Raw genomic sequence first — 22,015 nt, 5'->3', positions numbered from 1 at the left:
ACATTAACCTTGTTCAACTCATGGTAATCTATGCATAGTCTCATACTCCCATCCTTCTTGCGAACAAACAACACAAATGCCCCCCAGGGCGAAACACTCGGTCATATGTACCCTTTCTCTAACAACTCTTCTACTTGTTTTCTTAATTCTTCCATCTCTGCTGGTGCCATCCTATAAGGCGCTCTGGATATGAGTCCCACCCTCGATACTAAGTCTATGGTAAATTCAAAATCCCGAGTAGGTGGCATTCCTGGTATTTCGTCTGGGAAGACATCTATAAACTTGTTTACGACAGGAATAGACTCAGGAGTCACAACCTTATCCTCTATCCTTCGAACATGACACAAGTAACAAGGTAATCCCTGTCTCAGCAATCCCTTCATCCTCAAGGAAGATACCATTTTAGCCCGTAACCCCGAAGTACCCTTATTATACTTTACCCTTTTTCCCTTAGGTCCTACAAGCCTCACTTCTTGTTTGTCGCACTCAATCTCTACCTTAAAATGACCTAACCAATCTATCCCGAGAATAATGTCTAAGTCATCCATATCAAGCTCATACAAGTCACGAGGAAAGAAGACATCCCCTATGGTCAAAGGAACTCCTCTATATAGCTTAGTACACTGGAACAACTCTCCCGACGGAATCGCTACGACATTAGAGGTGGATTCTGGGTTCTTTGATCCTAACCTCTCGATCTTTGATGTGCATATAAAAGAATCGAATGCTCCAGTATCAGTCAATACTTTAACAGGTACAGAGTTCACACAGAACGAACCTATCACCACATCTCTCCCCGACTATGCTTCCTTGCTATTGATAGCGGTCAACCTTCCAATAGTTGGATGAGCTACAACCGTACTGGCTTCTCCATTGCCATTCTCGGTACTGTTCCCATTAGATCCTCCAGACTTGAAGCTACTTTGAGGAGTGCAGTTTCCATTCCAATTCCTCTAATGGTTTTGCTTCCTACCACTGTGATCGTTCCCATTCTTGTTATTTCCGAAATTTCCCAGTCTGGAGTTTTGTGGACCACTATGTTGTTGAGCTGGATGTCCATGCTTTACAAAAGATTCATATTCTCGGTGTCCCAGCTTGCCACAGTATTTGCATTCCACGAGATTTCCATTGCAGTCTCTCCCTGGGTGATTGTTGGGACACTTGGCGCAGAAGAAGACCCTCTCCTTGCCATGACGATCCTTGATCACCTTTCGATCATTGGAACCTCCCAGCTGAGGCTTGCCATTTCTACCATTCCCGAGGTGTTGGTCATTGAAGTTTTGATGTCTCTTGTTGTTAAGGAAGTTGTTTTGCTGAATAAAGCTCTCCTTCCTTTTCTCCCCACTGGTGGCTGCCACACTACTCATCTCAGGCCTTTTTCCTTTGCCCATCTTAATCAAGCTCCCAACTTGTGCAGCTCTTTGGTACATAGCGTCTAAAGTGGTGTATCTGTCGCTATCGATGTGAAATTGCACTTCATTCACCAATCCCAACTCGAACCTTTGCATCTTCTTTTCTTCGGTGGGGACGTCATCAGGGCAGTATTTGATATATTCCATGAATTTCTTGTAGTATTCATCCACGGTCATCTCGCCCATCTCAAGCCTAGCAAATTCATTCGAGTTTTGCTTCCTGATATGTGGTGGGTAAGACTTTTCTCGAATCAGTGTCTTGAATTCTTTCCAACTCAGCGGATTATCGGGATCACTAATCACTCTATCTCTTGCGTTTGACCACCAATAGTCTGCCTCTTCTTGAAGGTAGAATGCAGCCTGGTCTACCCTCAAGTTCTCAGGGCATTGCACCACGTTGAAAAGTTTATCAAACTCTCGCCACCAACTTTCTAAAGATGCAGGTTCCCCAGCTCTTGAGTACGTTGGAGGTTTATTCTGAGAGATCCTCTTGCTCATAGAGGAAGATGTCTCTGCGGTTGACTTGGACTTTGACTTCCGCTCCTCAGCCAATTCCATAACTAGCTCAAGTAGTTCCTTGTTAGAAGAGCGCTGTCTCAAACGCTTGCTAGATAGAGGAGGCATTTCCTATAAACATCATATCCAACACGAATATAAGTTTATTTTTCCATCTATGCCAAAATGACGAGGAAGTGTGGTGTCAAGGATCTTAACTCATGATCTAAACTTAACTATATGCGTACCCCCACCTCCATGATGATCAATCTTATACTATATTACATTGGCTCAAAGGATTTCGTAATGAACAGTTGAAAGACAGAATTCATGTATAGGAACTGAATATTGTCATACATGATTCTTGAGCACCCAACACGTAATGCATTAACCTTCTCATACCAATAAGGTTCAAATTAACATCATATTTAAGGATTATTATACAGATTTATAAAGTTATACCAAAAGCTGCACTAATACTAATAATACTTGACATTCCAAGGATCATAACTAACATGTATTGAACAAGCCATTGCTCATAAGAAAGTCATAAGTATGAACAACTTACACTTATGAATCTAATATCAAGTTACTTAACTTATTCTACTTATGCACGAGCAATGATCACCACAATGCAAACATAAGTCGTATATCTATCCCAAATCTATCCCAGCTCTCACGCGCAACGTTAACTTCAAATAGTTTCTTAAAGACTTTAAAACACAAGCGTCAAAGTAGGAACTACTGGCTCTGGTAACCACTTGTAACACCCCTGAATTTTCGACCCTTATACGAAACCAAAATCGTAAAGGACGGGAGGAAATTCGGGTGTTACATAAAGAAAAGAGAAAGAATATAATTATACGTTGAAGGTAAACCTTAAAGGAAATGTGAGTGGAAATTTCAGCAGCACCTCCTCTAAAAATTAAGGGTGTGTGACCAAGGTAAGTAAATAAGATAACACAACTAAAATAATCCAAGGCCTCAATGCCATCCAAAATATGTCACGACGGAATGAAACATCATCGGTTCCTCAAATCATCAACTCGAATACGAATCGTGCTTCCAATGTCAACGCATTGGTTTTAACGACTACAAAAGAAGTAGATTTACGGACATACATCCAAAACTACGCAGCGGAACTATGAATCATACAAGGAGTCACATGGTTTCACACAAAAGAACTATACAACCCAAAACTTAACAAATAATATAAGAGCTACAACTTCAGGCTAATCGTATAGTAATTGCGATAATTGTACTCCACTCTTTCCCCAATGCCAAGCAAAAGAAGCTCCTATACCTATTATGCCAAGCTATGATCCTCCTGCTGCTCAAAATAAGGACAATAGTCAAATGTATCATAGTAGGAATATCATAGAAGGTCATGAACAAACAATAGCAAACACATACACGTCAGTAATCAATGAACTTATAACAATTAAAATCATTACACGAAACGATAGGCAACGATATAGCACAATAATAACGAATCTACTCATCTGTCTATACACTTCTACACTCATGATTTCTCTTTCAAACTACTAATCCCTCGAAGTATATTCAGAGGTAGTAGATCTTTTCTCTATTCATGGCATAGTGACACGGCCAAGGGCGTTATCGGCCACCCAGCGCCCACGGAAAAGTATGAGCTCATACCCCCTCCAGCTGACCCTCTCGGGTTCTACCTTCGGGAAAACTAACACACTGGGGTACCAGTACAGTGAAGAGGCCACCATATTGGGGTTTGCATGGCCCGCATGGTAACACCTCGGTCAAGTGGGGGTATCGGCCACCCGGCGCCCAATGAAAAACATATGCTCATACCCCCCTTACGGTGATCCTGTCGGATCTCACCTAGGGGACCACTAAATCAACCAGACATAATCCAGTTGAGTCACTCCAACTAATCATAATCAAGGCTCAATAACTAGGGAATCATTTCGATACCACACACAACCATAGTGCGTTCTCTACTATTTAGAAATTTGTTCTCATAGTCTCCTCATGCTTTCACTCTACTTGCCTATACCACTATTATGACTATTCGATAGCACAGTCTACTTTCTAGCGCTCTATAATTTGAATACGATGTATATAATCATGAAATATTGATAATACCTTGAAACGATGAATATGATAATTAATTACTGCGTGTACGTACTTGTAAGCGTCACTGCACGATCAAAAGTCACAAAATCACCCAACTAAGGTTCTACTTTCCTTTTATGAAATGGGCACCTATATAAGTTATGAGTAGAACTAATAAGTTCACTTATCTAACTAAATGTCAAAGTAACCACTATCATCCATATAAGATAAGTTTCCAATTACTTTAGCATACAAACATCTCATTCACTACAAGTCGCAATCACTAGCTAAATAATAACATAAGTCTTTCCACCAAATAAAAAAAAATAAGATAAAATAAAGAGGATTATATGAATTGTTCCTTTACATCAACTCAATTTGAGTTATAACGATTTACGTTACCATTAAATAAAATAACGCGTCACATTTAAATCTTACGGTGGTAATATAGCACTAATGTGACGATAATGACAATTCTTAAGGTTATTGAGTCGCAAGATCATTTATTACTTTCTCCAAAGTTAGAAAGAATTATAATCAAACACCATAACAAGTAACTTTTAGCAACTCTCAACAATAAGTTGACACTATGCTCATAGCTTTACTAAAATTATTTACTTATAACTTCAATAACCTAACAAGGGTGCTTGTAGTTAATACTAACAATTTATTTTGCTTCAACAAGGTCAAGTAGAATTACAATGCCTTACAAAACTCTCACATTCAACACAAATAGAGTTGTTCTAGTAGTACAACACCATCAAAAATAGCACCCAACTATTAATTTCATTCATATTTCAATAAAACTAATTCATAAGTACATTCAATCATCAATAAAATTCTTACCCATATCAAGATTCAATGAAAATAATATAAAGTTCAACACTTTTCATTCATATTTCAAAAACCTAATTCATAAGTACATTCAAATCATCAATAAAATTCTTATTCATAACAAGATTCAATGAAAATAATATAAAATTCAACACTTTATTCATAAACTTTATAAATTTCAATTGGAAACAAGATGAAATCAAATAGAAGAAAGGAGATGGCTCACAAAAATAAAACTAGCAAGAGGGTGAAGAAGTGAGTGGAGGTCGTGGAGGTGGTGGCACAGGGCCAAGAACCGACTGCCTGGGTCCCGTTTAATGGCGGCAGGATGGGCAAGGAAGCTGCTGCAGCCGTCACTCTTCGTGGGGAAGGGAAGCTCGGTCTGCTGCGGTGGCTGTTCACGGTGGGGAGAAAAACGGTAGGTGGTGCCTTGGGAGGTTGTAGGCGTGTGGTTTGAGGGGGTTATGGAGTCATAGTGAGTAGAGGAAGAGGCAGAGAGAAGAAGAAGGAGGAGAGGTGTGCGGCTCATAAGATTAGGGAAGGGTTTGGTCTCACAAGTAAAACCTTAACTCATTTAATTATTTTATTTATTTATTTTCTAGCTTAATTTTTTCACAAGGCCCAACTAAGAAAACTCACATTCTTTTTGTTCATTCATTTTTAATACGATTATAGTCATATAATTCAAACCTCTTTATCTTAGAAATCGTAATTTATTTTTAGTGTAAATGTGTTAATATTTATTTTTAGATATGAAAGAAATTTATTAAAACTAACTCGAATAATTTAATATATAATTACAAAAAAAGATATCTCCAAAAGTTATTTAAAATATTAATTAATAACGTTATAAAAATCTCGAGGTGTTACACAAATGGATAATAACTCTTACTAAGGTGCTTGTTGATTTAATGGTTGAACATATTCAACAAACCAATTCAAAGATTGTGGTGGGCAACAAATAGAAGTATATACGTGATGAGTTTTATAGCTGTATATGTAAAATATTAGTCATAAGTAATTCTGGTACAAAACCGTTTGGGAAGATTAGATTAGTGCTAATCTAGGAGGAATTATTAAGATTAGCTAGTGATCTGGCAACATTCATCTGGGAGGATTGAAGAGGCATTGAACGTACATTGTAGTATTAGTGCATGAGAAGGTCACGTGCGATTGGAAGACACTTGTCCATTATAGAGGATCATTATAAGCTAGTGGGACGCGTGTTAATAGAAGAAGCAAGGAGCGTCATATAAAATAAAGGAAAAATCACCAAAATAATGAAGAGCTTGACACATCCAAGACAACAACAGTGGCATGTAAGGAATTTTGGGGATTACTGAAATAACAGAAGAATGTTTTACGCGCACAATCATGGACTATAAATACACATCAAGGAGCACATAAATGGGGTAACTAATTTCTACTATTAAGAGAGATACAAAGAACTCTTAATAATTTATTACTAAGGAGTTATTACAACTGAATTTCAAGGACCCACCACTAGTGGAAAAAACCTCATTTGCTGCGGTTTTGGCCCCAAGCATTAGTGATAGCAGCAGATGGCCTATTTTACATGCTGTGGTTTAAAACCGCAGCACAAAGGAACACTATATGCTGCGGGCATTGTGAAAACCGCAACATTTAGTGTAAGACTATATGTACATAATAGTCTTACACTATATGCTGCGGTTTTGTGAGGCCCGCAGCATATATATTATTTTTTTTTTGTTTTTTCGTTTTATACTAATAATAATCCAATAATAATGTACAATGTAATAGACAATGATTAATCCAATAATCCAATGATAATCACAAATTATCACCAATAATCTCTTTGTAATAATAAACTCTCGATCGTATATATAATATAATAATATGTACGTATATATATACATTAAAGTCCTAAAAATCTAAACTAATTACAATTTACCAAGAACAAATATTAGCAAGATACGCGGCAATCTTGTCTTTTAATTCGCGTATTTCTCCATCTCTCAAAGGGCGTGTTTCCCTTGGAATGTCGTATAAAACCTATAATATAATATAAAATTAAAAGATACATAAACATTAGATATTACCAATAATAGTAATTATATATATTATAATTTAAAGAACGTACGGAACAAATACTTATGGCATCTATATTTTCGACTCCAACCTCCTTCACGGATTTTAAGATATCGTCCATGTATTTGAGATTGTAGTAGCTGCAATCAACGGAATTAGAAGGTTGTTGAAAGCACTAAGAGAAAATATATGTTAGTGCCAAAAAAGCTTAAAAACCCATAACATCGCAACTTAGCATGTAATTTCTAGCATATGACTATGATTTTCAATTCTAATCACTTCAACACAATAATATATACCAAATAGTATTGTGTGCCAAGTTTCGTGCAAAACAAACTAAGTTTGAGCTACTTTATGCGCAAAAGTGCCAAAAATGCTTAAAAACCCTTAAAATCGCAACTTACCAACTAATTTCTAGCATATGACTATGATTTTCAATTCTAACCACTTCAACACAATAATATATACCAAATAGTGTTGTGTGCCAAATTTCGTGCAAAACAAACCAAGTTTGAGCTACTTTATGCGCAAAAGTGCCCCTTAAAATCGCAACTACCAACTAATTTCTAGCATATGACTATGATTTTCAATTCTAACCACTTCAACACAATAATATATACCAAATAGTGTTGTGTGCCAAGTTTCGTGAAAAACAAACCAAGTTTGAGCTGCTTTATGCGCAAAAGTGTCAAAAACGCTTAAAAACCCTTAAAATCGCAACTTTCCAACTAATTTCTAGCATATGACTATGATTTTCAATTCTAACCACTTCAACACAATAATATATACCAAATAGTGTTGTATGCCAAGTTTCGTGCAAAACAAACCAAGTTTGAGCTACTTTATGCGCGAAAGTCCAAATAAAGCTTAAAAACCCATAAAATCGAATAGTGTTGCATTGTGTACCTTTATTGCTGTCCATTTCGGAAATGTGGCTCTGGATATAGATCCCATTTCTCCACGCACTTTCTTCATTGTGTTGAAACGCATGGGAAAAGGAATACTATATATATATATATATATATATATATATATATATATATATATATATATATATATATATATATATATATATATATATATATATATATATATATATATATATATATATATATATATATATATATATATATATATATATATATATATATATATATATATATATATAACACTTAATTAAATCAAATTGGTAAAATAATTAAAATTACGTACGCATTCAACAAGGCTTTGAATTTTGTGTTGCGAGGCGGGCTTTGAGGTTTTTATAATGAGTCGAAGACGTGCACAGTGTTCGTTAAAGGACAAATGACCAAAAGTATCCAATGCAAACTACAAACGCAAATTTAAAATCAACAAATTAGAGATTATGTGAACTTAAAAATCAAAAGATAAGTTCAATTTCAAAAATAAAACTTACTCTTCCACATATGGAGCCAAAATGAATGTGTGTTTAGATGCAAGGGAATTATTCAAAGCAGTCTCAATGTATGCTTTGACGTCATCTGGATCATTTACGTTTTTTGTACCCGAAATCGACTCAGGGCAAAACCATCCAATTTTTATTGGAGGTTCGCAAGAATTTAGCTCCTCGTAAGCCACGCTAAATTCATGTATAAGAAATTTTTTTTCAGTAATTCGGTTATTAAAACAAATAAACAATAATGCCTAAATTGTAAGATGATGAACATCACCTCATGTAGACGTGGATAAGAGCTACATTCAACATCTCCTCTCTCAAAAATTGTCCAATGTCACTAAGACCAATAATTACAAATGGGCTCTCTACAAAGCAGAATTGTTCCTTCTGCAAGGTTAGAACGATTGGATCCTCCTCACTTATGCGAGATGCACAAGTGTGCAGCCATTTGCAATCTTGAGAGAGATCTTTTAGCTCCGCATCAGTCAAAATTGGAGTGATTGCCATCGACTTTGACCCAGTCGACACCTTTGATGAGAAACCGATCTCTCTCCTAGATCCCTTTGAGGCCTAAACCCACGTCGAAGTATGTGCTCCCTAAGGATATGAACACTATTTACCTTTGATACATTGCCACAATTGACACATGGGCAATAAAAACCAACTCCCCCCGTCCTAACTTGATGTTCAACCGCAATACTACAAAATTCTAATGCGCCATCAATAAATTCTGACGATTCAATGCTTCCATACATCCAAGAACGATCTTTTGTCATCCTATCCTAAGTGTGATCAATTAATTCAAAACAAAATTAATACACATATATACTTATTTGTACCAAACAAATTTAACCCTAAAAATATAAGCACTAATTGTGTTCTAAAATAAAATCACTTAGAATAATTAACATTGTATACTTCATCTTTCATACTTCATATTCTAATTCTATATAACCAAACATATATTCTATACTTCATACTTCAACATAATCACTACATGGTAAATAAAATCATATTCAAAATAATAAAATAAAGGTATAATGTTAAAAAACTACCTAACATAAACCCCATTTTGCAAATAACTACCTTAAATAAAAATTTTTGCAAAAAACTACCTTACATAATCCAATTTTTTGCAAAAGACTACCTTGTGACGGATTTGGGCATTTGACCGGTAGATTTAACCGTTGACCATCACGTGCCAGGCACGTGGTCCCTTTATTAACCTAAATCGTCTTATTTTCAATTTAGAGCATTCAAAATCGTTTTCATTCCTTCTTCTTTGCAGCGATAAACCCTAAATCTTCTTCATTTCAATTCACAGCTTTCTTTCATTCACCTTGCATTTGAATCCCTAATTCATTCAAAGATCATCGTTTTCTTCCAATTAATCAGTTATGTCTTCTTGTTCTTCAAGCGAAAATTCTTCAATTGAAAAATGTGGGTGTGGAGTTCCCTTTGCAAGGAGGGTTTCATGGACCAAGGAAAATTCTGGAAGAAGGTTTAATACTTGCGTTTTTTATGATCCTGATGCAAAATCGAGGGGTTGCAAAAAGTTTAAATGGGTTGATGAACCTGAAATGGCTGTTTGGCAAAGAAAACTCACTAACAAGCTTGTGGAGGAAAAGCGACAATTGGCAACCGAAATCAAGATTTTGACATCAAGGATATCTTGCTTGGAACATGAAAAGGAACAAGCTTTTTCAGAAATTAAAATGATTAAGAAGAAATGGATGAATGAGAGGGAGCATGGAAATCATATTAAAAGCTTTGTATTAGGGTTTTTGTTTTGTTTTCTGTTGGTGTTTCTTGTAAAAATCAAGATTTCTGTTGGTGTTTTGTAACATTGATTTGGATATTGTAACATGATGATGATGAATGAATGAATTAACTTTTTAGTCAAGGCTGTGCTGTGCTGTGTTTTTCTGTTGGTGTTTTTTGTTCTGTGCTGTGCCAATTGTTGTTGTTGGTCTTGATTTGGATATTAGCGTAATTGTTGGTGTTTTCTGTGCTGTGCTGTGTATTAGTCAAGGATGCACAACCTGATTCAAACACATGATCAGTTCATTACTGATTCAAACACATTGCTACACAACCTGAAATGGCTGATTTTAGTTCAATTACTGATTAGTCAAGGCTCACTTTTGCTCCACATGATCAGTTCATTACTGATTCAAACACATTGCTGCACAACACAATTAATGATTTGCTGCATACTGATTCAATTTGTTGATTCAAACACATTACTGATTCAAACACATTTGCTGCACATATTCAACTTCAGTAGGTATTGATTCAAACACACAGTACAACTGATTCCAATAATGATTTGATTACATCTAGTTCAAGATAGTACATTCTGAGTTCATTTGCTACACTAGTACATTCTGAATGAATCAACTTAAGTATTCAAACACATAGTACAGCAACATTACATTCTTAGTTCAACATTCATTTGCTAAAATACAATTAACTAAATTCAACATTACAGGGTACAACAACTTAATTCAACATAGTACAAGTCTATATTTGACTATTTTGATCCATTAGACATGAAGTAGATGCATTTAACTGCGTTTGTTGTTGACCACTGGAGCTAGGCACATCATTCGTTGTAGATTGTTGAGTAGAAGAGGATCCCATTTTAGGCCTTCCACCTTTTGACTGGGTCTTTGTTGGTGGTGGTTTAGGTGGATTCTTGCAGCCCTTTTTGTAGTGACCTAGGTCACCGCAATTACCACATCTCCGTTGCTTGAATTCTTTAACAGCACATACATCACTCTTACCTCCTTTACCTTCACCAACTTCCTTCTTTCTCTTCCTCTTGTTAGGCCTTCCAGGCATCTTTCGATATGGTGGAGGAAGTGGTTTGGCTAAAGTAGTTGTTGGCCACATTTTGTGTCCTGGCATACCATAAAACTTTGGACTATACGTTTTTCGATACGTTTCTATGAGATACGCCTCGTGGACAAAGTCGTTGGCATCTAACTTTCTAAGAACAATACAAGCAACGACATGCTTGCAAGGAATCCCTATAAGGTCCCAACTTCCACAATGGCAAGTTCTATTGGCCAAGTTTACAACGTAAGAGTCGTCAATATCATCCACCTCAAACTCATACACATCCACTGGGATTATCCTTAAACCATATATTTCTTTTGCAGTTTTTTCAATCATTTTGGTGATAGCTGGCATCAACACACCTTCAAAGTTACTCAGCCCTTCCCTTTTAGCTGCGCTTCGTTGCATTACATATCTCCTAATCCACTCCATTAGGGAAATTATAGGCTTCCCCCTTGCTTCTACTAACACGTTGTTGAATGCCTCACAATTATTGTTCAACAACATCCCAGACTTACTCCTACTACAAAAAGCATGCCTAGACCAGTGTTTTGCAGGAATAGCAGCTAGATATTCATATGCGTCAACAGAAATATTCTTTATTACATTCATTTCTCTATCAAAATGATTCTGTAAACGTAAATTGTTACTAATTAGTTACATTTTATTCTCTATCAAAATGATTCTATAAACATAAATGATTCCATACCTTGTTGTAGGCTCTGGCTGCTCTCCAAAAGTGTTGTTTGAACAACTCTCCAGGGAACTTGATCTTGAAGTTCGCCCATATATGCCTACAGCAGAACCTTATTTCACATTCAGGAACCACTGAGTTCAAAGCTTCAACCAAACCCTACATTTTCCACAAATTAATATTAGGGTTATAGCATTAGTTACATTTAAAACAAGATATGTGTTACAGACTAATTAATTACCTTTTGCCTATCGCTCATGAAGGTGAAAGCTTCACCTTCTGCTTGAACCCAACTACTCGATGCAGTTACCGACCTAAGGTCTTCTACCAGAAGATTTAGAAACCAAGTCCAAGTTTCTACATTTTCTGTTTCAACCACAGCCCATGCAATGGGAAAGATATTATTGTTCCCATCTTTACCTACAGCAGTCAACAAAACCCCAGGGAATTTTCCCTTCAGATGTGCCCCATCAACACCTATAATAGGCCTACAGCCAGCAACAAACCCCTCCTTACACGCTGTCAAGCATATATACATCCTTTGGAACAAAGGTGGGGGTGTGTCTATTCCAATGCATTTAACGATTGCAGTACTTCCTGGATTAAACCTCCTTATTGCTTTCGCATAATCTCACACCCTGCTATACTCTTCACTAGCATCACCATATATCATTTTCATTGCAATTCTTTTAGCCATGTAACACTTAGAATACTTCACTTCACAACCTAACTCTCTATTAACCCGTTTCTTAAATGCCTTTAATTCCCAAGTTGGATTGTCCCTCCAATCATCTACCGTTACATTACCCACCTCAGTTGACAACTCAGACTGCTTCTTTTTCGAATCACTGGCTTTTTTACGGATTGTCAATTTCTTCATCTTAGCTAATACAGTATTCAGATACAACAAGAGTCAATTTACAAATTAAAAGATATGAAACAACAGATTCAATACAAAAATCGCACAGCACAGGAAGCAAATCTGAAAAACGAAAAAATATTTAAATTACAGCTAAAATACAACAAAGAAGTACAAAACCATAATTAATTAGTAGTACATACCGAATTTGCTTAGAGATTTCAATGAGATGAAGTTACGAGGTGGATGGGAGCGAAATAGGAAGCTACAGCAATGGAAGATTGGCTGGAAATGGCAGGATTGAATACGATTTCGAATGCTCTGAATTGAAAAGAAGACGATTTAGGTTAATAAAGGGAACACGTGCCTGGCACGTGCTAGTCAAAGGTTAAATTTAACGGTCAAACGCCAAAATCCGTTACAAGGTAGTCTTTTGCAAAAAAATGGATTATGTAAGGTAGTTTTTTGCAAAACTTTTTATTTAAGGTAGTTATTTGCAAAATGGGGTTTATGTTAGGTAGTTTTTTAACATTATACCTAAAATAAAATCATTTAACCCTAAAAATATGTATATTCTAATTCTAAAAATTAAAAACATATGTACAACAACAAACCACATTTTTAACAAAATACACATAAATCAAAATAATTAACAAATTAATAACATAACTTTGAAAAATATCAAACTCATTATACAAAATATAAATAATAATGTCAAACTCCCTAAACCCAAAAAATATGAAAACAATAAAAATTAGCATCACTAGAAATTACCTTGTGTATGTAGATGAAGAACAATTACAATGTCACCTACAATGAAATAAGAAAAACAAAATTACTACACATAACCATTTTTTCCAAACAAAAGTAAAAATAAACATAAAAAAACACCGTTAATTCGTGAAAGTTACCTTGAAGAGAGAAGATTCGTGGGTATATGAAGAAAAATTCGTGGGTTTTCAAAGCTTAAATAAGAAATGCGTGGGTTTATGAAGAATAGAGTAGATGAGGAAGCAAATTCGTGGCCTTCAAATGTCGTGGGTTTATGAGCAAATGAAGAAGAGAGCAAATGAAGAAAGCTTATGTCGTGGGTTTATGAGGAAGAAGAAGCAAGAAGAATGAAGTTTGGAAGAAGAAGCAAATGTCGTATGGGGTTAAAGAAAATGAAGAAGAACACAGTAGAGTCGTAACAGTCGTGGGGTTTGGAGAACTTGAACAGATTGAAGAGAGGAACAAAGTAGATTCGTGAGTTTTTGATGAACTTGAACAGATTTTGTGGGTTTTTGAAGAAATTTTTGAAGAAATTGAAGAACTTGAAGAACAAGAGAGTCGTGGGTTTAAGGAGAATACAACAGTTATATAAGGGTTTTGAGTAAATGAATGTTGAAACGCGGGTTTTAAATTTTTCAGAAGTAACTGATTAAATGCTGCGGGCAACAAAAAACCGCAGCATATAAGTGATTAAATGCTGCGGGCAACAAAAAATCGCAGCATATAAGTACTTATATGCTGCGGGCAACAGGTGAACCGCAGCATTTGAGTATATTTTGTTTTTGCTTTTTTTTTTGGTTGTTTAATGCTGCGTCTAAAGAAAACCGCAGCAAATGACACGCAGCATATATGTTTTTTTCCACTAGTGCACGTTGATTTCAGAAGAACATTAATAGCACAATTATAAATCTACGAGAGTAATTACACTTGTTTTAATTAATCTTCAAAAGAACATTTGTCAGATATTAATCACAAAGACCTCACGTCTAAACAAGTCCTAAGTAGTAATCCACCTTACAGCCACAATGCTCCTGGAAGGACCTATAAGGCAATTTGTCTCAGACTGATACTGACTTGGGCGTCGGAGTGGGTCCCCGAAAAAACAATCCGGGTCCTGCTAACCCCTTGTTGCATTTTACTGGAACTGTCATCTTCTCAGGCGATCTTACTGCATAACTTGGCAAGGTAGCAAGGACAGGCTTCCACCAGCACTTAACTCTTGATCAATCACTAATCAGAGGATTAAGTTCTTAATTAATTGTCCTACAAAACCAGATAGCAACAATTTGGCGCTAGAAGGAGGGCCAATTTTTCTTTCGTAGCCAAAAAGTTACCTTAAGAATTTTCAATAAGATAAGATGCAGAGCAATTCACAGAATCAAAGCTAGAACACCAACCAATCCAGAATAAGCAAATCACAGAGAAGAAGATTTGCTAGAACTGATAATGTGGTATAGAGAATAATAGATCAAAGGCAATCACTAAGGCAGTCACAAAGCTCTCAGAGAGAGAGCAGCCAATTGTATCGACCTCCCAGACACCTGATGAAACACTAGTGACACAACAAGTTGGGGCAGTTCAGCCTCAATTTACTTTAACTGGAGATGCATTAGTTCAACTAGCAACTGCACAGGCTAGTGCTATCAAGACTAGAAGGAAAGATGCTACTCCATCTCAAGGAGAGCAGATTTCCATAGAGAAAAGACAGGAGGAGGAGGATGAGTCATACATCCCTCTTTCTAGTCAGAGACAGAAAGCAAGAGAGACAGTCCAACTGGGCTCTCAGAAAAAATAAAAGTGTTCGTGCTAAGGATGATATTAAGTCCAATCTAGGAAAGAAATATGCCTGGTACAGGACTCCATCAAATCCTAGAACTTCGTCCCAGCAGGGGACTCACATACAAAAAGGGTGGACTGAAACAGTCTATCCACATACTAATTCCCAAGCAACAACAAGGGAATCAAGAAAGGAAGAAAAGTCAAAAAGAATTTCTGCAATGAGTAGGCTAGGGAAAAGCCCCAGTCGATCTGAAATCTGGAAGAGGATAGGTGCTTCACAACCATCCTTGAAGATTCAAGAGGGAGAAAGGGAATCTGTTCAAGTTGCGGAAAGCATGCAGCCAGAAGTACATTCCCTGAAAGGGAAATCACCATATGTTTCGGGCTTACCTCCAAAGGTCCCAGAGAATCAAAAAATAAGATTTTTTGGGAAGACTCCTTTCATACTAGAGATTGCTGCATCTCCTGCAAAAAGAATAAAGTTCCCTGCTTACCTGACCTACAAGGGAGAAACCTGTCCAAATGCTCATCTGGCAGCATTCAATAATGAGATTGAGATGGAGATGGACAGTCACACTGATGCAAGCTGGTGCAAAAACTTCATCTTGACTCTGATAGGTACTGCACAAAAGTGGGCTCAAAGCCTTCCAGATGGATCCATTTCAAGCTTTGATGAGCTGGCAGAGAAGTTTAAAAGCCATTTCTCATCGAGGACTGCCAAAACAAAGTAGTCCATCGAAATGATGAGCATCAGGTAGGGGAAGGATGAATCTTTGAGGAATTACATCTCTAGATTTGATAAAGAGAGTCTTCAGGTATTGAATCCAGAAGAGAATATCTTGACCTTCGCTTTCAGGCAAGGCTTAAATTCTGAAAGGCCTGAAAGTGAAGCGTTGAAGTTCAGCAACCAGTGGACCTACCTGAAGACCATAAAAGAGGTAAGGGAGTATGCACACTCCCATTGTTGGGTTCTCAGGGGAGTCAGGCCAGGCAGAGGGGAAAATAACTCTGCCTGTAACTATCACAGACAAGCAAGGGGTTACCATCACAGCTCCCTAAGAATTTTACGTCATTAATGCTCCAAACAGGTATAATTGTATTCTAGGAAGGAAATTTACGGTAGCAATAACTGGCGTTCCTTCTACCCATCATCAAACCTTACTCTTTGTGGGGCGAGATGGTAGAGTGGGAAGGGCCAGAGGAAATCAGAAAATGGCAAGGTCTTGCAATCTTGTAAATAAAGCAAGTACTATGCCACAAAAACAAACATGAACAGACAAGGTGCCAGAAAAAGAAAGGGTGCCAGAAAAAACAATAGAATAAGAAAAAAGGCCCTATAAAAAAATGAAATTTGTCGCATCTTCATTTGAGTCTGGGACTCAAAAATTCTTTGAAATTGATCCCAGACCTTCTGAGGATGAAAATGTGAAGAGTACCCCACAGACGGAGATCGACCATCAGGAAATAAAGGAATTTGCCCTGATTGAGGGGACATATAAGAATGTTAGAATTGGAGGGAATTTGGATCCTCAGATCCGTCTTCATCTGAACCAGGTTTTGAGGTAGAATGCTGATCTTTTTGCCTATTCAGCAGCAGACATGCCAGGTATTGACCTAGAAATTGTCACACACAAACTCAATGTTTGTGAAGGGGTCAAGCCAGTCAAGCAGAAAAAGAGAAACTTCGGTCCTGAAAAAGACAAGATCATAGAAGAAGAAGTTCAGAAGTTGTTGGATGCTGGGTTCATCGAAGAATGCCTCCACCCTAGAGTGGCTGGCAAATGTTGTTTTGGTGAAAAAATCCCAACCTGGGAAATGGAGGATGTGTATAGATTAAAAGATCTCCCTTTGGAGAAAATTTTAGAAAAAATTGAAAGATCTAGTAGACTGGCAAAGTGGGTTGTAGAGCTGAATGGTCTGGGAGTCAAATACCAACCCAGAAAAGTAATAAAAGGTCAAGTGTTGGCTGATATTTTTGCAGAATGGACAACCCAAGATGAAAGTGAAGAGCCAATCTGGCAACTATTAACTGATGGGTCATCTAGACTCGTTTGTATAGGGGCTGGATTGCAATGATAACACCAGAAGGGAAAGTCATTGAGTATGCTTTGAAATTTCAATTCAAAGCTACTAACAACGAGGCAGAGTATGAAGTAGTTAATGCTGGGTTACAGTTATGCAAAGCCCTGGAAGCAAGGAGAGTCAGTTTAAAAACTAACTCCTAGTTGGTGGTGAACCAGATTCTGGGAAAGTATGAGGCCAGAGATGCTAACATGCAAAAGTATTTGAAGAAGACACAGGAGCTGATCTCAGGATTTGAGGCAGTACATGTTGAAAGGCTACAAGATCTCAGAATGAGCAGGCTGATACACTGTCCAAATTGGGGAGTTCCAGCATGCAAAATCTAAAAAGGTCAGTCCTAGTTGAAGTAAAACCTCTCAGTACAATTCATGAAGATGCAACATCTGTCTTTAATGTTGGAAGTAAAGATGTCTCAGATCGGATGAAAGATATCATCTAGTACAAAGAAATTTGAAATTAAAAGCACTTCAATTTTGCATGATAGATGGAGAGTTGTACAAAAAGGCCAAAAATGGACCGTTACTGAAATGTGTAATGCCATCTGAGGCTGATTATATTCTTAGAGAAGTTCATCAAGGGTGTTGTGGCCATCATCTGGAAGCTAGGGCTCTGGCACACAAAGCCATTAGAATTGGTTATTATTGGCCAACAACAACTGAAGATGCCAGAAACTTGGTCTAGAAGTGTGAAAAGTGCCAGAAATTTGCACTAAACATCATTCAACCAACATCTGAATTAAAATACATCCACAACCCAGTCCCATTTGCTCAGTAGGAACTGGACCTTCTGGGACCATTTAAGAAGGCAGCAGGAGGCAAGAAGTTTCTGATTGTTGCAATTGACTATTTCACAAAATGGGTAGAAGCTGAGTCACTTACAACAATCACATCCAGAAAAGTGGAAAAGTTCATCTGGCAGAACATTATCACCAGATTTGGGCTACCAAGGGTCCTAACTGTTGATAATGGTACCCAGTTTGACTGTGAAACATTGAGAAATTATCTGGAAGATTTCAAAATTGCAGTAGCATATTTATCAGTTTCAATGCAACGGGCAAGCTGAAGCTGCAAATAAACAAATCTTAAATGGCCTTTAGAAAAAACTAGAAGATGAAAAAGCTAGATGGGTGGATGAGATTTATGACGTCCTGTGGTCATTAAGAACTATAGTGAAAGAAGCAACTGGTCAGACACCATTCAGGCTGGTTTACAGATCAGAAGCACTCCTGCCAGTTGAAATTGGGGTGCAAATTATAAGAGTCAAGCATCTGAGTCAGGAAGAAAACACGAATCTAGACTTCTGGAACTGGAACTCTAGATGAAGTAAGAGAGAATGCAGCATGGAAAATGACAGCCTACCAAAACAGGATTGTTAGATTATACAATAGAAAATTGAAACACAGATCATTCCAAGTGGGATATTTAGTTCTCAGAAATGCAAAGGCTACCCAGAAACATGAACATGGAAAGTTGTCAGAAAAATGGGAAGGTCCTTACATAATATCAGAAGATTGTGGCAATGGAACATAGAAGCTGCAGACATCTAATGGAGAGCCATTAAGACATAAATGGAAAATTAGAATGTTGAAAAGATACTATGTATAGAAGTAAAACATATTTGTAATCATTCATTTGTAAGTAAAATAGAGAAATTCAATACATACAGAAAATTTTCAAATATTTATGTAATAATTTATGTAATAATCTGTGTAAAGCAATTGAATAGTGGAATGATAAAAAGGAACCAGTGGGAAAGCCCTGGCTTTCAGAGTTAAGGAGCCCAACTAAGTTCATGGGGAAGCCTTGGTTTTTATAACTAAGGAACACAGAAAAGGTCTGAAAAAGATATCAGACAGAAGGGAAGATGTAAATAATTCAGAGTACCCTGAAAACAAAAATCTTTTAAGTATTTTTCACTTATGATTTATGAAAATACTTAAAAGTTGGGGGGAGGGGGGGGGGGGGGGGGGGGGGGGGGGGGGGTAAGAGACAGATAAAAGAAAAGTGCTTGATAGGGTTCAGGAAACATATGTAAAAAAGTTTGACAAAAAAGTGCTTGATAGAGTACAGGAAACATATGTGGGAATCTGACAGAGTTCAAGAACATATGCTAGCTTGGTTGATGAATATCTGGCAGGAAAATGTTAAGAAGAAACTTGTGAGTTATTTGTTCAGATACCTCTTCAAGTCGTGTGAGTTATTTGTCAAAATACCTCTTCAAGTCATGTGAGTTCATAATTCAGATACCTCTTCAAGTCATGGGGATGAATATTTAGAAACATCATCAACTTATGTAAAATGCATAGAGTAAAAACATTATCAAAGTAGCCAGAAATATTCTTTCTTACAAGCAACTGCAAGCCTTCAATGTACAACAAAATTTTTGAAGCTTTTAGAAATTTAAAGAAGAAAAGACAAAAATCATGATTTGCTGGGTGGAGGAGTCGTTGAGGCAGGAGGAGCAAAACTAGTAGCTCCCTGGCCAGATGATGCGTTGAATTGGGCCCTAAAAGATGGAATACATGGAGCAATTGGAGTGTTTGGAGCCAAGAAAGGTACAATTTTAGATCATTCCATGTCAAGATAAGCAGTAAAAACTACATTCATTGCAAGCCAGAGTGTACCCTCCTTGGTCCTAGCCCTATCAGCAGCCAGATGAGATTGAAACTGGGATTGAAAGTATTCAGTTGCTTTCTTCCTCTCTTGGGCTTCAAGGTGCTTTTTCTCCGTCTCCAGTTTTGCAACATTAGCCTCTAAAGCTGATATCTGCTCCCTCAGTCTGTTCTTATCGGTCTTTGCCACGTCGACTATGCCCCTTTGAGTCTTAGTCAGAAGCTTGGATTCTGAAAGCTGAGACCTAAGACGCATTATTTCCTCGTCCTTCTTGGCAGATGATTGCTTAATGGTAGATAAAATATCTTGAACCTTCTTCAAATCTCTCTGAAGTCGGCCAAATTCCTCAATATCTTTGGCAATGGTTGTTTGTTGCTCCAGAATGTAGTTGGACTGGGAGATATGGTCAGCCAGCAGCTCCTTGTACTTGGAATTAAGCTCACTTAGGTCAGTATTAGCCTTAGTAAGCTCAATGCCCAGAACCAAGATCCGTGACTCTTTGGAAGCCACCAGATCAACTTCAGACTTGAGTTCAGTCTCTAAAAAGCGATTCTTCTCAACCTGATTGTTCACTTCTGATTGCTGGGAAGACAACTCAGAGGTCAGTTGTTGATTCTAGCTTCGCAACGTTTCCAGCTCAGAAGCAAGAGAGGATGCATCAGACTCCAGTGCTAGATTCCTTGCTCTCAGACCCTCCACCTCAGCTTGAAGAGTGTTAATCTCAGGCTCTTGAGTTTGGGTCTTCTGGCGAAGGTTCTGAAGATCAAAATGATATGTCCTTTTTACCAGAGAGCCCAACTCAGAAAATCTGGAGTTAATCAACTGCATGCAAAGTAGAATAGTTAACAGATTGAAGACAAAAAAATCCAAATATAAAATTTGAATATGAATCTAGTTACCTCATCAAAATCATAATGTGGGTCTTCCAGAAACCTTCCAACACTGGCCATGATGTCCATGGACCTAGATTGCTAGGAAGTAATCACCTCATCCTGTTTTTGTCTGGATGAGGGTGGTTCGTCTAGATGAGGGCCCTCAACAGCTTGTTTATTTAGATTTTGGGTTCCTATTAGTGAAAATGCAAGTAAATGTTGTAATAAAATGATAAAAAAATGATGATGACGTTAATGAAAAATAAAAGAAAAGAGGAAAATACCTTCAGCAGGAACCATTTCAGCATTGCTGGAATCCACACCTACCTGATTCCTGATAGGAGAAGTAGGGTGGATTTCCCCAGTTTCAGCTTCACCTTCCATGACTTGCTAGAAGTCATGAGAAGGGCTCTCATAAACAATCTCCTCAGCATCAGTAACTGGGAGATTGGGTTGTTCAGTGTCAGTTGCTTGGACAGATGCCTCCTCAGCTACATCCTCAACCTGGCTGGCAGGGAGGGCCCACAGTAACATCAGCTGGGACCATGGTCACCTCAGTTGCCAGAACAGAAGGTTCAACAACAGTTACAGTTTCTTGATCACCCTCCGTCTGGAAGACTTCATTGATGGGGAATACAGCAGGGGAAGCTGGTTGCTCAACAACTACGAAATATTAAATTTGGTTAGTAAAGATGTTGGAAGATAGCAGATTAAACACTGAAAGGCGTAAGTAAAAGTAAATACCTGTACCAGCTCCCTGAAGGAACTTATCCACAACATCATCAGCTGGGAAAGAGAATATGTTTGAGTATCCAGGAGAAGCCTATGGATATGGAGAGTTTACATCCTCAACAACCTCTTGAGTCTTAGATGGAGACTTAAGCGTAGTTTTAGATTCCTCAACCACCTCCTCCTGGATAGACTCAAGAGTGGTAGCCTCAACAGGGGCAACTTCAGCAGCAGCAGCGCTAGCAGGTGATGCAAAATAAATGGCAAGTCATATATCAAAGAAATGTTAATGCAATTAACGAAATCTCATTCAACAAGAAAGCAACCACCTAAGTCTTGACCTGGAAGCAACAAAATAATATGTGAGCTCCCAGGAGGCAGGTAAGCACAAGGTGTAACCAGAAGAGGGAGATCATCACCTTCCCGGGACTGGAAAGAAGAAACATCAACCTCTTTC

At 37.5% G+C, this 22,015-nt stretch overlaps 1 protein-coding gene across 1 annotated transcript; it reads right to left on the bottom strand.

Annotated features, from left to right (window-relative positions):
• Positions 1 to 953: 953 nt before the first annotated feature.
• LOC130823262 (uncharacterized) lies at positions 954 to 2,036 on the bottom strand. Its single transcript, XM_057687887.1, has one exon. It carries the CDS (start codon positions 2,034 to 2,036, stop codon positions 954 to 956), a length of 1,083 nt encoding a protein of 360 aa, XP_057543870.1.
• Positions 2,037 to 22,015: the final 19,979 nt, after the last annotated feature.

The sequence above is a fragment of the Amaranthus tricolor genome, chromosome 9, assembly GCF_026212465.1.
Source record: "Amaranthus tricolor cultivar Red isolate AtriRed21 chromosome 9, ASM2621246v1, whole genome shotgun sequence".
NCBI classification, from domain to species: Eukaryota; Viridiplantae; Streptophyta; class Magnoliopsida; order Caryophyllales; family Amaranthaceae; genus Amaranthus; species Amaranthus tricolor.
The sequence above is the reverse complement of the archived record's forward strand: the minus strand, read 5'-3'. Positions and strand labels throughout refer to the sequence as shown.

Coding starts and splice junctions, on each gene's coding strand:
- LOC130823262 (XM_057687887.1), bottom strand. CDS start 2,036: ATGCCTCCTCTATCTAGCAAGCGTTTGAGACAGCGCTCTTCTAACAAG.